Source organism: Acartia tonsa, chromosome 10 (genome assembly GCF_053477335.1).
Source record: "Acartia tonsa isolate MP-2025a chromosome 10, ASM5347733v1, whole genome shotgun sequence".
Lineage (NCBI taxonomy): Eukaryota > Metazoa > Arthropoda > Copepoda > Calanoida > Acartiidae > Acartia > Acartia tonsa.
Window position 1 is genome coordinate 30,663,420 of NC_137269.1, and position 15,132 is coordinate 30,678,551.

Sequence of the window (15,132 nt, forward strand, 5' to 3'; positions counted from 1 at the left end):
AACCTTTGTTTTTAGGTTTTTTTTACTTAAAAATCTCAAACGGCTGTAATTTTCTTATTTTTGAAGCTAGAAGAAAATTTTTTTTTCCAGAAAATGTTTATCTTTATGTAAATTTTACATTAGAAATATCAAAATATAAATTTCAGCGGCCGCAGATGTACTTGGCAGCTGCCAGCCGCCGCAGTCGGCGGTCGGCGGGAAAACGGCGGCGGATCTTCATGAAATTTTAATACGTTATGTAGACATGTAAGAAAAGCTTATGTTTAAAAGTTCAACGCCCCCCCCCCCCGACCGTTAAGGGTTAAAGTTAAATAATTTAGAAACTAACATACAGACGGATATACCATAGTAATTAAGTAGCTGCGCTGCTAAAAATAAATTTTGATCTGCTATAATTTGTACAGAGAAATATCGCACACAATTAAACGTATGAACGGAGAAAGAAAACGGACAGAATCAAATCAAAGGAGCGGAGCTGAAACAAAGAAAATGACGCCAATAAAACCATTGACTAGATCTGGTGATATGAATTATAATAAAGGTAATAGTTATTCTAGTATAGCTCCGAATTCGATTATTTTCTGGTGGATTCGAACTAGATCTGAGCCATACTGAAAACGTATGTATCGCATATTAATATAGATAATTTCCGACAGTTTTTGTTGGCCCAAGCATGGTAGGCAGCCTCTCTGGGGGTCAACAAAGCAAAAATGAATCCTATAATACAATATTTTATTATCCGCTGAAAACTGTTTATAATACATTGTATAAGTAACTATTCTAATGTGCATCTAACAGTAGGTCAAATTGGAGGGTGGTGGGGGTTCTTTCCGGGAGTGAGGTGTCAACCCCTCCCCTTCATAAAAAAACAACACAGGACCAGTGCGTATATCCTCCTGTAAAGGAGAACCCGATCGGTTCAGCGATTAGCGAGATCCTTCGCTACATACAAACAGACAGATAGACATCGTTCTACTTTGTATTATTATAGATAGATATATTTTAGAATCAAGAATTAATACAGCACAAACCATCCATAAGCTGGAAAGCCGAAGTACAAACAAACAAGAAAATAATTTAGAAGAAGAAACGAATAACAATCACAAAAATAAAATAGAAAAAGAAATTCAAGAAAATTGTGAAAAAATGAAAAGTAGTTTTGAAGGTTTTTCCTACAGTAAAAAAACAGCTTTAGCAACCTCTAAACCCTCCCGGCCTCCTCTTGACCCGTTCTGGAACTTAAAATTAGTTGGGTGGCCTTTAAAAATTAAATAGAAGCTAGAGGGCTATGTGTTAAAACTTGGTTTTCAAGGCTGCAATTTCCATGGTTTTAAAGGAATATAAGACAATGACCGATAAAGTAATGTACATCCCCAATCATGACACACTGAATACCCCTTCTATAGATAACAATTAGTGGCTGAAACGATTGGACACTTAACTTAATGAACCAACCAAACAAAATTCACTTGAAGTCTTTAAAGATTTTAAGCCAACGAATAAGAAAACGTTGCTTTAAAACATTGGGGATTAGTGTAATAAACAGCTCAATGTTCCCTTCCTCCCAGGCAATCTCGGATAAAAGACGGCATTTTTTTTTTTAGATATGCATCGATTATCATTTCTAAAAAAAAATTTCTATGCTAATTTTGGATGTTGTTATCCTTGTTAACTTTTTATCTGTATGAAAATTTAGAAGATGACTTAGTATTTTGTTCAAACAATGATACTATCAATACAGATGAGTTACCAGTACCTCGTGTTGATGATGATACTTTCAATACAGAAGAGTTACAAATACCTAGTATCAATAATGATATATTTAATTCAGAAGAATTACCAGTACCTGCTCTTAGAACCCTTTTAGCTGAACAGGTTAAAAATTTATAAAACGCAATCACACACTAAATTATATATTTAATGTTTATATTACGCAATTATACGGTTTAATCCTTTTTTTGAAAGCAAAGCTACTCTCCAAATGTCCGTCTAAAATGTGATTGTCTTGGCTCCTATTTAGGATAGACGCCTGATTTTTTTAGTGAAGATTCCTCTGACAAATGAGCATCTTTTCTTACTTGGCCGTAGATCTGTTGGTATTGCAATTATGAACTCTCATTTTTTTAGGGAAATATTCAATTTACTCAGCTGTTATCTAAGATACACGCCATTTTTTGTGATCATACTGCTGACTAATGGACATTAGTCCATGTTTTTCTGTGCTTTGCTACTTTAGTATGTTGTCATCCTTGTCAAATTTTATGTTTTAATACCATAAAATTGTCTGTTTTAATTTAGGGTTGTTGTGAAAACCAGATAGCACTTGCAAATGAGCTAATTTTTAAGGTAAAACTTTCATAATTGTTTTACTAATACTTTAACATATAAATATTTGACGTTTATGATCCGATTGGTGAATATGTTTGAACGAAAATTCGAGGTTCGTAGCCCTGCATTTTCTTTATTTTGTTTCCTTTTTTATATAAATAATGGAACCCCTTTGTCGACATTCAATTTTGATCTTAAATATGATTTCATTTTAAAGCCTAACAATTTTTAGTTTTTTTTTATTAGAAATTTTATTTTAGGCATCTAAAACTAATGATCCTGAAATAAAGAAAGACCTAAAAGTAAGTTTACTTTATAATTCTAAACATCAAAAATGTTAGGTAATTACCAGGAATCTTAAAAGATAAGACAATTAATGATAAATTGATTTACATCCAAAATAACGATAAATTGAACCTAGTTTGAACCTACCAATCAAGGTTTGCTGAAAGTTTCCAAAGTTTTTAAACTAACGAGTGGGAGAATAATATTCAAAGGCTTTGGGTAATAGCATAATTTGTAGTACAATTTCCATTCTCTCGCTGTTTTTAACTGTTTTAATCTTTTACTCTGTAACTATTGTATATCTGTACCTCCCTGTGTCGTTCTGTAAGTTGTCATTAGGAAATTGTAATATTTATTGAGGATGTCTGCTAAATATCTATACATTTTCTCTTTATACTTCTGTATAATGTATGATACTTCATTATTTTTCATCAAAATTGTTGTTAGCTTGTAATGTAATGGTACATGATTATCCTTGTTTTACTAAAGGAAAGAGCGGTGTTTTGGTGTATCAAGGCATTTCAAAATGGACATTTAGGTAATGTGTTTGTAGTAGCGAAGCTACTCTATGAGTGTTTATGTCTGCCTGTCCTTATGAAGTCTTCTGGGGGTTGCTGATTTTTTTTTATCTAGAAGCTAGACATAAAATTTGATTTCCAATCACACTGGAAAATCATGTATCTTATCGTATTACGGACAATTTTCTACGAATAATAAAGAAAAAATCATAAATTTAATACCAGTTTTGTTATTCAAAGGGGACGAAGGCCTGAGTCTTCGAATGGAATTAATTTTCATTTCACTATCCGCGAAGAGCTGTCTATAATGCGATGCGATAAATATCTGATAAACCAATTGCTCGACTTGTCTAAATATATATTTCCACCCAATTTTGAAAAGAAGAAGTATTAATCTAAATATCTTTTATTAGCCTATACCTGTTTTTAGAATGCAGAGAGATTTTAGAAAATATGTTAGAAGAAGGAGAAGGCATAACTATTGATAATTATACTACTGTATTGCAGATAACTAACATGGATAAAAAGGTAATTCTTTTTTATGTCTGTGTGTAGCGAAAGATCTCGATAACCGCTGAACATTTACAGTGAAGTTTCCTAGATACGTCAAGGGAAGGTTTATAACTATTTTTGGGGAGAAATAGCTAGTGAATATTTTAACTTTTCTTTTAAATTAAAAGTGGATGGCCACTCTGTAGCGTAGCGGGTGTTAATCCTGCGGCAAAACGAGTGTAATTACAGATAGCAGCTTATATAGCTGCTATGCTCCTAAAGACCAAAGCAGACTAAGTTTAATGTTTATGCACAAGTTTCTTAATCAAAAGCAACACAAAAAATTGAAAAAATATAACAATATGCAGTAGACTATATAAGTTTGAAGGAATTTTAATTAATATAATAGATTTGAAATCTGCATAAAATTTTAAGTTTTTTTTATAAAATTCGTTTTTTATATAATTCTTTATTTAAAGGCGCAAATACGATTTAAGTTAATTAATTTTGACATCTGTGATTGGTGGATTGAAAACTATCTGCGCTCTGATTGGAGAAGCTTAAGTGTCGTACATCATTCAACCAATTAGAGCGCGGGTAGGTTTCAATCTAGCTTTCCTATTGGTCAAAATAAATTAACTTAAATCGTATTTGCGCCGTTAAATAAAGAATTAAATAAAAAACGAATTTAATAAAAAACCCTTAAAATTTATGCAGATTTCAAATCTATTATATTAATTAAAATTCCTTCAAACTTATATAGTCTAATATGCAGTTAAAAATATTCTAGATACGTGAGTAGCTCCGCCCCCAGCCATGGTTGAGGGGGGTTCTACGGTCCTGCTTAACCCACTAATTACAGAATAGGATGGGTTAAGCAGGCTATTTTTGGCGGATTTATTTCGCTTTGTATTTAAGAAAAGAATCCTATCTCGCATTTAAATTACACATAAAATAAGTAAACATTTATACAAAAAAAAACTTTTAACAAGAATGATGCAGCTACAGCAAGCGTAGCTAGCCTAGATTCGTGTCTGGACACTACATGTCTAATCCTTTGGATTATATTTATTTTTATTTATAATATTTAAGGAATATTTAAGTAAGAGAATAGCAAGGGATGTGTTTAAGAATTTTCAAGGTATAATTAATTTTTATTACTCTACTTTAAATGGGAAGTCTGTTTGGTGCTTTCCGTCGCAGTCACTAACGAGCACAGAAAACCTCAATGCCTTATCCCTGCGGAGGCCCTAATCCGGTGGGGTTATCCTGTTCCTTACGCAACCTAACCTAACCTGATAAAATAAAAACAAATACAAGACACCCCCCCTCCATTTATCTTCAACTTATTTTAGTTAGGAATACCATTTATTTATAAATTTACTCTCTCATATTGAAATCGAATGTGATGAAATTAAGTAAAATCATAAATGTTTAGGAAAAACTTCAGTTACCTTTGGGCGGTTAGCTACTGCATTTCAGGTAAAATATTTAAATTAGAATCATTTAGGATCATGGAAAGAAAACGAAGTTGCGGATTTCGTCGTAATTTCACAATAGCTTTTCTCCTATTTCCAGCTCTAGCCCTGCGAGGCATATTTTCTAATCATTAACATTAACATAACCTAACCTAAAATAACCTTTCAAAAGCTAATGTGAAAATACAATGAAACCCGCAACGTCGTTTTCTTTCCATGACTCATCATTTATTTGAAACAAGGACAATTATGTCTATAATCATCAGTGTCAGTTAATCACCATGATTACAAAGCCTATTCAACAATGACATAGGAAACCATACTGTTATACTACAAAATTTCAATTATATAAATTTTTTTATCATTTTTCATTATTTGTAGCCAGATGTAAAATTTAACAGTAAGAAAAGGCCAAACTATTTTGGTCCACAAGGTAATATTTTTCTTGGTTAAAATAGGACTAAAATTAGTTGAAAATACAAAAAAAAATATAAATAATCATATTATAAAAACAAAATTATATTATTTATCATTATAAATTTAGGTGAAATAAATGAGATGGAGTTAGCGGAAGAAATTAATCAATTTTTACAGGTTTTTTTATGTAGCGGGACAAAGTGTCTCCAAAATCAGACATGTGACATCATAAAAATGAGGGATTATCCATATCTTTTTTAAAGGGTTTTCTTTCCCCACTTCTCCTCTCCACCATTTTTATGACGTCATATGGCTGATTTCTGAGACATTTTGTCCCGCTACGTTTTTTGTTAGCATTTGATTTTTTTAAAATAATTTTTTTAGAAGCTTTATTATGAGTTGCTTTTTCGTCCATCCGTAAAAATACACGTTTTCTATTGGAGCAGTATTCTTGATAAAAGAAATTTTGCAACAAATTTAATAATTTTCTATTTTTCATATTTAGTTATAAAACTCTATACGTGTTAATGTTCGTTTGTCCTACTTTGCTTTTATGTTACCCTTTTTTTTAATGGTAAATTAATATTTTATTTCAATTACTTCAGGGTAATATTCCAAGATGTGAGCAAAAATTAAAAGAATTCAGGTATTTATCAATTTTATGCTCAATGTGATCTATAAAACGGCTATGCGTATTTTTTTATTGAAGACTTAATTGTTTTCTATAATTACAAGCTGTAAAATCCCTTACATCTAGGGGTTCTTTATTTGAAGAGTGCATGATAGGGCAGAAATAGCCTGAAACTTGAAACCATAAAAAAGGCTAAGCTGTTAGCAAGATCTTAAAGGATAAACATTAACTATACACAGAATTTTCAAGTAATTTCTGAATATAATGACTAAGGCATAAAAAAGACCAAAGGTTCTAACCTAAAAATACAGGACAACCAACATCTATATGAATTTCTGGAGAAGCTTTTTTTTTTTGAAAAATTCAAGTAATTATTATAACTTCATAATGATTTAGCTGCAGACAGATAAAATTTACAATTCTTCTATTTTACAACTGGAAAAATTATGTAAAAATTTGCTGAAATCGCGAGGCGACCTGAAAAACCTTAATACTGTCTAAATTATAATACATGGCCAAGGCGTAGCTCAATTGTTATGAATTTTCAGGAGTTTGAGCCAAGTTGTACCTGTGTTGTTGACAATGTTAGCTGTCCTTTTCCTGGGCGCTATAGGCACAGCTGTTTGCCATTCTCTATTCACTTTGTAAGTAATTTTAATTAATACCTATATTTGCGATAACTTTTACAACACAGAATCTTCCAATATTAATATTTACAAAATGCCCTGCCCCATTACTTCAAGATCCTTTTCAGACCTACATAGGAAATACACGTCTATGGTTGTGCTCGAGTTATCCAAATATAAAATGTTTGAAACTCATAGTGATTAAATCATGCTGTAATAACTGTCATTGACTGCTTCGATTTAACAAATAATAATATTTTTTGCGGACTAGATACAGTTTTTAATTTCATATTTTAGAAAGAAAACGTCTTATATGAGGTTTCAATTTTTTTTTATCAAATGCTTTGCTATGGTCAGTCAAAGTAATTCAGCAATTGATATGTCATATTTGCGTTCTCTTTAAGTGCCTTGCGAGCACACAAACCTTACAACCACTGAGGGGCCTGTACTTGCGGTGCCCTAACCCTACTGGGCTAATCTGTAAACATCGTTTCTTCTTACATTTAAAATTGTTTTCCTTGATTTTAGAAATTGGACAAGTGTACAGCAAATTTTGATTATCATTGCCTTAATTTGGACAAATGGAAGTTATTTTGGAGGTTGGCAGACATTTCTTCTATGGAATAATTTTCTTCAAGTAGGTTTTATTTATAGTTAGAAAGAAGTTAGTATAGTGGTAAACTGAAGCGGCAGAGGGTTTTGCTTTTGAAAATGTGTTGGTAAATAGGCATGCGAAGCAAGCAAATTTGTTTTATTAACCATCCTTAATTTCAAGAGGGTGTGACATTTTAAATTGACACCCATCTTTGCTGCATTTTGGGGATGTATCAATGGGTGTAGACCCCCGTCAAAGGAAGGGTTTAGATTTGGGGAGGGGAGGGAACCTCTATCAAACTCCCTTAATCTAATAGATACACCCTCTACACCTCCCTTCTGCGCGCCTATGGTTGTGAATTTAAACATAGAAATATCTACATTTCATATTTTTTGTTTAGCCTAAAAATGTTTTTTAAAAAACTTTATCCAAGCAAATGGAAGGTAAATTAATCTTACCCTATAATTTGTAATACAAATATAATGAAATTTTGTATTCTTGTATATGGAAATCGTTGTTTTTTTTTATAGAAATTTACTTCCAACGTTCCTTTTGGAGAATTAATTGGAAAAGGACTCTACCATTTATCTATAAAACAAACATTACTTCCAATAAGTTGGTTTCTGTTCGTCTTCAGGTAATTTACACACAGTTTTCCACGAATATTGTAATAAAAACCAGTTTTGTTAAACCCGGGTCTTAATGAAATATTTTTGGGAAGATTAAAACTATAATTGCTTTTTTTCTCCTCATCTTCAAAATTTATATGTATTAATATATCTCACTGTTGCGTGGCCAGATGAAAAAAGTTTATTTTAGTGTTGGGCAAAAATGACTTTGCAATTGTATCAGTAAGTAGGTCTAATAACACCCTTTGCTAATTTTAAAATCCAACTAAATCTAATTTTTGAGAAAATTAGATTTGAAAATTTTAAGTTAAATTTTCATCCCTTAGGAGTTACCGAACAATCATGACAAGAAAAGCAAATATTCATACTTTTCAATTTTTTACAACTTTGCTTTTATGAAGTCTTTCATAAAACCACTCTATATAAGATTTATTTAAAGCTGAATTTCAGTGACCTTAGCAAAGCAACTGATAAAAATGGCCATTGATTAACTCCCTTCATGAGTGGTTTTATGAAGAACTTTATAAAAGCAAGGATTTTAAAATTAGCAAAGGGTGTTATTAGACCTACATCCTGTTGCAAAGACATTTTTGCCTAACACTAAAATTAACTTTTTTCATCTGGCCACGCAACAGTGATCTGTATAAATATAAAAATAACTAACCTTATTTAATAGCTTTCAGTCAAATTCTTTGGATGGGCCGATTTTGTGGTTGAAATATGTGGCGCTTGGCTATGCTTTATTTTTGGGTAATATTATATTTTTGCTCACGATCTTGCATGTATTAGCTTAAAATTGTTTACTTTTTTTGGTCAATTTATCGTCCATTGTCTTATCCCTTAAGATTTTTGAATTAACCCAAAAATAAGCCATGCGGGATTGGATCTTTGCCATACTCAACAATACTTTTAAATCAAATCATATGAAATTTGTTACTGTTGTTAGCTGAAGAGTTAGAGATCCTAAGCCTTCCATATTCCTGTATACCAATGTAAGGCAGGTATAAGGTATAACAATCAAGCGAAATAAATATAAAATAATATTTGGGGGGCAAATGGAGAGGTCGTCAATTTTACAATGTGTTGCCCCCCAACGACAGCTAAAAAACACATATAGGTTTCTTGATTTTTTTCTGAATTAATTTCATTGTTGGTATAAGCTGTATGTAAGGCTAAAGAAACTTCTAGACTAGCCTAGAAAATTTCATAGGATTTGGCCTATTGTTTCAAGATGTATGCTTAGATCTACCCCACGCACCAATTATCTCATACGGGCGAGGCTGCTGCCCATGACACTAACGTCTAGGCTAACAACCAAGGATAACTAAGTGGAGCCAAATCTCTCCATTTCAACCAACTCTTTGATTGCACGACCTTTATATTGAAGTTAAAAATTTGAATGGTTACTAGTTGTGCCTGTTTTGGCCAAGGCATCCAGACTGCTTTAACCATTAATATCATGCACCTAACATAGCAAAAGTAGGAACAATTTTAAACGTCTATAGTTATTACGAAGTGGCTGTGACCGCCACTGGATTAATCCCTTTATACATTTTTATATACAATTTTAACTTAATTCTTATATTTTGTTATGTTTTAGGACTTTGGGATGAAATAGAAATAAATTCCATGGCATTTTTGCTCTACATTCCATTCCTATTTTATAAAGAACAACTCTTTATATTGTTACAAGGTAAAATATACTTTTTGGGGGTTAAAATTTAATCAATTTTAATTGATAAATATTAAAGTAAAGCTTTTCTACATTTAGGCTCGGTCCATTCATACCGGATAGATCTCATAGTGTTGATTTAGGCATAATAGAATTGTCCCATCGATTTCAAAATTTTCATGATGATTTCAGAACGCGTAGCAACTCTATAATGATCACCAAAAAGTCCATCTTAAATAATAACTTGTCCTTCTATACACTGAATTTTTGAAAAATGGATTCCTTAAGGCTTAATGTTATAAGAAAAGCATCTTAAAATGCCGTGTATCCATAGTAAGCATCCTATATATTTATAAGTTTGGGATTGATTTACATGAAAATTTTTGTTTAGACTTCTAATAATGTTCAATTTTAATTGCAGTTTTACTCTACTACATTATATATTAGTTAATGTTTTTATGTCTGTTCGTATGATTTTCAGAGCTTTCCTTTATGGGTTTGGTCATCATTGTTATATATACGACAGATTGTACTCATTTAGATTATTTTGGCGAAGAAGAATATTTGAAATTAGCTGCAATAATTATAGTGACCTCAATAGTTCTCAAAATTTCTTCAAACTTAGGTAATTAACATGGAGGGAGAGGACATTGGACTTATTTCACTAGTCCCCAAAGTTTTCTTATTCTTTGGCTTAGCTACTTTAGGGACTTTGATTGAGTTGTGATTGGTTGTTTAGTTTTATTTGAGTGTCACAAACTTTCAACCACTAACTGTAATCTACAGAAGGGGTAATTTTGTGTATCATAAATGTGGATATGCATTAATTTATCCCTATTTATTTGTTTTATCCCTTTAGGTCCCAGAGTAAATAAACTAAGAGGCGTGCACAGGGTTTTAACAGGGGGTTGTTTATAGTAAGGGATGTAAAAAAGAGGGAGGTCTAACAAATTTCAATCTTGATGAGGGTGCAAACACAATCATAGAACTAGAACAATTAGAAATATTTGGATATGCGAGCGAACAAAAGAATTTAGCTGATTTATGCTTTTTAGGGATGCTGGGATTGCTTCTTCTAAGCTCTGCTGACATATCACCAGTTCTGAATTTTGATGAAAAACTATTCTACACCATGATCATATTGACTTCTATCAAATTGATACAACAAAGCTTTGTAATAAAGGTACTATTAGCAAAGAAGCTTTTTAAAAAATATTCATGTCTGTCTGTCTTACTTTCAGTACTTATGTTTGTAATGCTGCTTTCTTTTCGGTTCTCTATAGTATTAATTAATATTCCTCAAAATATGATCGACACAGAACATAAGACAAGGTACAGAGGGCCATATTTTTCGCTTTTTAATTCTTATATAAAGTGTCATTTCTTGATCAAGATTGATGTCTTTCATTTGCTTTTTAATTTTTTTTCTGCTACAAAAGGTGCTGATAAAGAAATTTGCACTAAGTTAAGTTTATCATTGTAAATCATTTTATGTCATCTATATTTGAATCGCTAATTAACTTTCGGGGCTATCCATTCGAAGGAATGAGCAGAAAAATAACCATATAGCCTTTAACCATCTTAGGATATTTGAAAAGCTTTCTAAAACGGAAAACGCAATTGGCTCAGTGGTTATTAATATGTTAAACTAAGTTAGGTTTATCAGTGAAAATCATTTTATGACCAAAAACCTGATAAATAAAATAGCCTTTAACCATCTTAGGATATTTGAGAAGCTTTCTAAAACAGAGAACTCAATAGGCTCATTAGTTATTACTATGTTAAACTTCAGACAAAAAAATTCGCTAAAATACTACATATACATATGTAATAGGGAAATCTTGACAAAGAATTTTATTTGTTATGGCGCAGCTTCTAAAAAGCTACTGTTTATTCAGGAAAGAAGAATATTCCTTTTGGTATTACTGATCACCCGCATTTTAATACTTATCTATTGCCTACCTGAAAAGCAGAGGTAAGCAGGAATTTAACCAAAAAAAAAAACATTTCTCGGCAGCTGGAATCAAACTGCTTAATTAAAGCTGTTGGCAGCTTTAAAATTGTTGTCAAGGGTTTAAAGTTGTGAATGCTTCAAAGGCTGAAAAGGAGAATAGAATCATTAGTTCTCTTTAGATTTGAATAGGGTACATAACATAATCTTATGATTTAACCAGGGAGGAAGCGTACATTGGACTTAAAATTATACTGATACTAAAAGTATACATTTCCTTTTTAGATGAATCAAAAACTTTGGGAACTTTTATTATATATTCATTGATTCAAGCTAGCAGTCTTATTTTCAGCTAATAGTTTTATTCTGCCTACAGAAGGTGTAGTTTTGTATTGCCTATTGAACGATGTTTTAGCCCTTGAGATTAAAACTATATTTGTATGTGTTAATGGTTACAGGTTCGTATCCCATATCACTTGAAAGTGTTACAATTAACCGCTTCTTTAACTTTTTAGATCACTGACATGGAAGGAATACGATGACATATGTAAAATAGAAGACAATTCAATCGAGTAAGTTTTAATAACTTTTAAAGAATAAATATAGAAAGAATAAACCAATTAACTCTTAACGGTTGGAGGGGGGAAGTGTTCAATGTCTCCCCTCCATTTTTTTCTATCTTATTTTCTGTGTGTAAAAGAAAAAAGGCTTAAACTTTTTGACCTTTCGAAAAATGCGATTTTTCTTGGGAGGCTTGCCCACTGTTCAAAAAATAGAAATTCTTACGCAAATTTTTATTTTATTTTTAGTGCAGAACTAGAATGCCTGGATAAAATTGGCTATTCTGTGGAGTGGTCAGGAGTTGTACAGTCTGTCCATGTACAGCTGCTTCCAGCTGGCATCGGGACCTATATTTGCCAGGTAAATATTATTGATGATCATTATTATCTACTAAACGGCAATATTGGAAAGGCATTTCCTCATTTAAAAAAAAAATATTCTTTAATCATGAAACAAATAATTTGTATCCAGAAACATAATTTATTCAACTTATGAAGGTTGACATCACGCCAGGAGGGTTCTTAAAAGCACTTACTCTTGTTTTTCCCGTTTAGAAATCTTTGTTTTAGTATTAATTGCTTTTGTATTTCAGAAAGCTTTTTCAAGAATTAGAAAATTTAGGTAATTTTTAACTAAATAGATATTTGAAGAATTCATAGATAGAAAGGCTTTTACCAACAAAGAAATTAATTCGGAAAAAAATAAAACTTTACGTGTTTTCAGATGTCATTGGGGGGCAGTATATAGTAGAATTGACGATCTTTCCAATTTATTACGCATGTTGCTTATACCTTATTGCTGATACTAAACACTTTCAAAACTCTTCATTTGAATTAATTTTTAGTATATACCTCTATTTTTATTGTCTCCCTTACAATCCAAATTTGATTTAAAGCTAAACAACAATTTTTCAGCTTTGGTGAAGAACTTCTACAAGGATATAACTGTAACAGGTTATTTTATTCTGCATTAATCCATCATAAAATTATTATTGTTAAAATGACATGAAAGAATATACTGAAAGAGAGTGAAAGGATATGCAAATTTCATCCTATATCCCGATTAACATTTCTTGCATATACTATATATATATTTAGCTATAGGCCAGTACTCATTTCGCGTAATTTTATATTTTTTTTCAATCCTTATGATAAAGTAACAGGATGTTTGTCTGTGTGCACTAAAGGATCTTGCTACCCGCTGAACAGATATGACTCTCCTTTATGGAGTAGCTTCTAACGGGTCTTGGGAATGTTTATAGCTATTTTGGGGTTTTATGATACCACCCTCCCTAGAGAAATAGCATACCAAAAATTGCCTACTACAGGAAAATTAAAGTTTAATAATATTAGGACAAAATTTTTTTTTTACAAATTATCATTATTTATTTAGACATGAATTCATAATTGAACTTAAGATGGAAGAAAACTTCTTCAAAAGTTCGCGTTCCATCAAGGTATATTTTAATTTTTAGTAAAATGCATCTTTACACAGATATATTGGTGAGTGTATTTTTACATACGAGAAGTGAGATATTTTTTTGTATTACAAATGCTTATAACCCTGGAATTATTGAATTTGTAAGACTATTATGAAGGCAGAAGTCAACCCCCTCAATTAAATTATAAGGAGGATAAACGTACAATCATCCCCTTTTCCTCCACCCGCCCTAGTGAATCACTGTGCACTCAGCTGTATTTAACACTATTTCTTTAAATAATTATACTATTTTAATTTTTAAATCATGTTTTTTTTGCAGGGAATTTTATCAGAAAATCATGAAAAGATGGTTAGAAAACTAGAACCTGGAAATAAAATTAATTTTAACGGAATTTTGACAACTTATTGTGATGATAAATTAAGTTATGAAACTAAAAACAAACATTGTGTTCAAATTGATAATTTTATTATTTTGTAGTCAATAAACAACTAATATTTTTATGCGTACTTTTTTATCCATATTTTGGAGAAAACAACATCCTTAGAAGTAAAGTTCAACAATGTATCTATATAACACAAAACGAGTGGCTGGCAGCTACATGAATAAGGTATATACACCAAGATAGATAAATCTTAAATAATATTTGGGGGGGGGGGGGGGCGAATAAAGAGGTTGTCAAGTGTTGCCCCTCATCGACAGCTAAAAATCACGTATTGATGTCTTGGTTTTTTTTCCGAATTAATTTCGATGGTGGTTTAAGCTGCGCAGCTATGCTTTTAATTCAAGAAATTAGATTTCAAGAATCTAGAAAGAGAGGAGACAATGTGCTTTTAATTACACTAGTCCCCAAAGTTTTGTAATAACGTTTTATTATTCGTTGGCTTATCAACTTTGGGGACTTAAGTGAATTTTAAATGGTTAAGTGCTAAAACGTTTCAACCACTAAATTTATTCTACAGAAGAGATAATTCTGTGTATAATCATTGGGGATTAACATAAATTTATCGGCCATTGTGTTATCCCTTTAGGTCCCTGCTCAGAATCTGATTTATTTCTGTTGGATTACATTACTTAAAACTCCTCAATCATCATGTGGAAATGTGTCTGTAGTCAAATAAATAAATTTTATCCTTGTTTTAACGAAGGATGCCTACATCCATAAAAGCGAACCTCTAAAATCAGAAGGACACACGAAAAATTTTTTTGTAGAGTGTCAGAACATTGATTTTTAAGTCTAACCGAAATGGTAAATAAGTTTGTTTGCAAAATTGCGTAAATATAGGAAATAGTAAAAGGACATTCTTTTATTTTTAGGAAATGATTTATTGATTGTATTGTTGCCTCACTTATAATTTTCTGCCTTGTTGTCCTAAGAATCTTTCTAAAATTCAGATGAAAAGAATAAAAAAATAATTATATCATACAAAAAATGTTATAAAAATTTTAATAAATCAGCATGTTTTACATGGACGTACGGACTTTCTGGTAACGATTACAGAGTTGGTACA

The 15,132-nt window shown here is 31.4% G+C and overlaps 2 protein-coding genes across 2 annotated transcripts; both read left to right on the forward strand.

Moving 5' to 3' along the window:
* Positions 1–353: 353 nt before the first annotated feature.
* wfs1 (wolframin ER transmembrane glycoprotein wfs1) lies at positions 354–4,877 on the forward strand. Its single transcript, XM_080175423.1, has 8 exons — positions 354–541; positions 1,007–1,165; positions 1,697–1,875; positions 2,299–2,346; positions 2,589–2,630; positions 3,103–3,151; positions 3,562–3,659; positions 4,716–4,877. The coding sequence occupies exons 1-8, from the start codon at positions 430–432 to the stop codon at positions 4,875–4,877; spliced, it is 849 nt and encodes a 282-aa protein (XP_080031549.1). The 5' UTR covers positions 354–429.
* Positions 4,878–5,055: 178 nt separating this feature from the next.
* Positions 5,056–13,205, forward strand: LOC145330687 (uncharacterized). The gene is made up of 16 exons (XM_080175345.1): positions 5,056–5,105; positions 5,483–5,534; positions 5,646–5,695; positions 6,124–6,164; positions 6,698–6,793; positions 7,304–7,412; positions 7,901–8,007; positions 8,676–8,749; positions 9,600–9,692; positions 10,213–10,296; positions 10,727–10,854; positions 11,570–11,646; positions 12,138–12,194; positions 12,432–12,543; positions 12,776–12,804; positions 13,098–13,205. The coding sequence occupies exons 3-16, from the start codon at positions 5,660–5,662 to the stop codon at positions 13,189–13,191; spliced, it is 1,137 nt and encodes a 378-aa protein (XP_080031471.1). The 5' UTR covers positions 5,056–5,105; positions 5,483–5,534; positions 5,646–5,659; the 3' UTR covers positions 13,192–13,205.
* Positions 13,206–15,132: the final 1,927 nt, after the last annotated feature.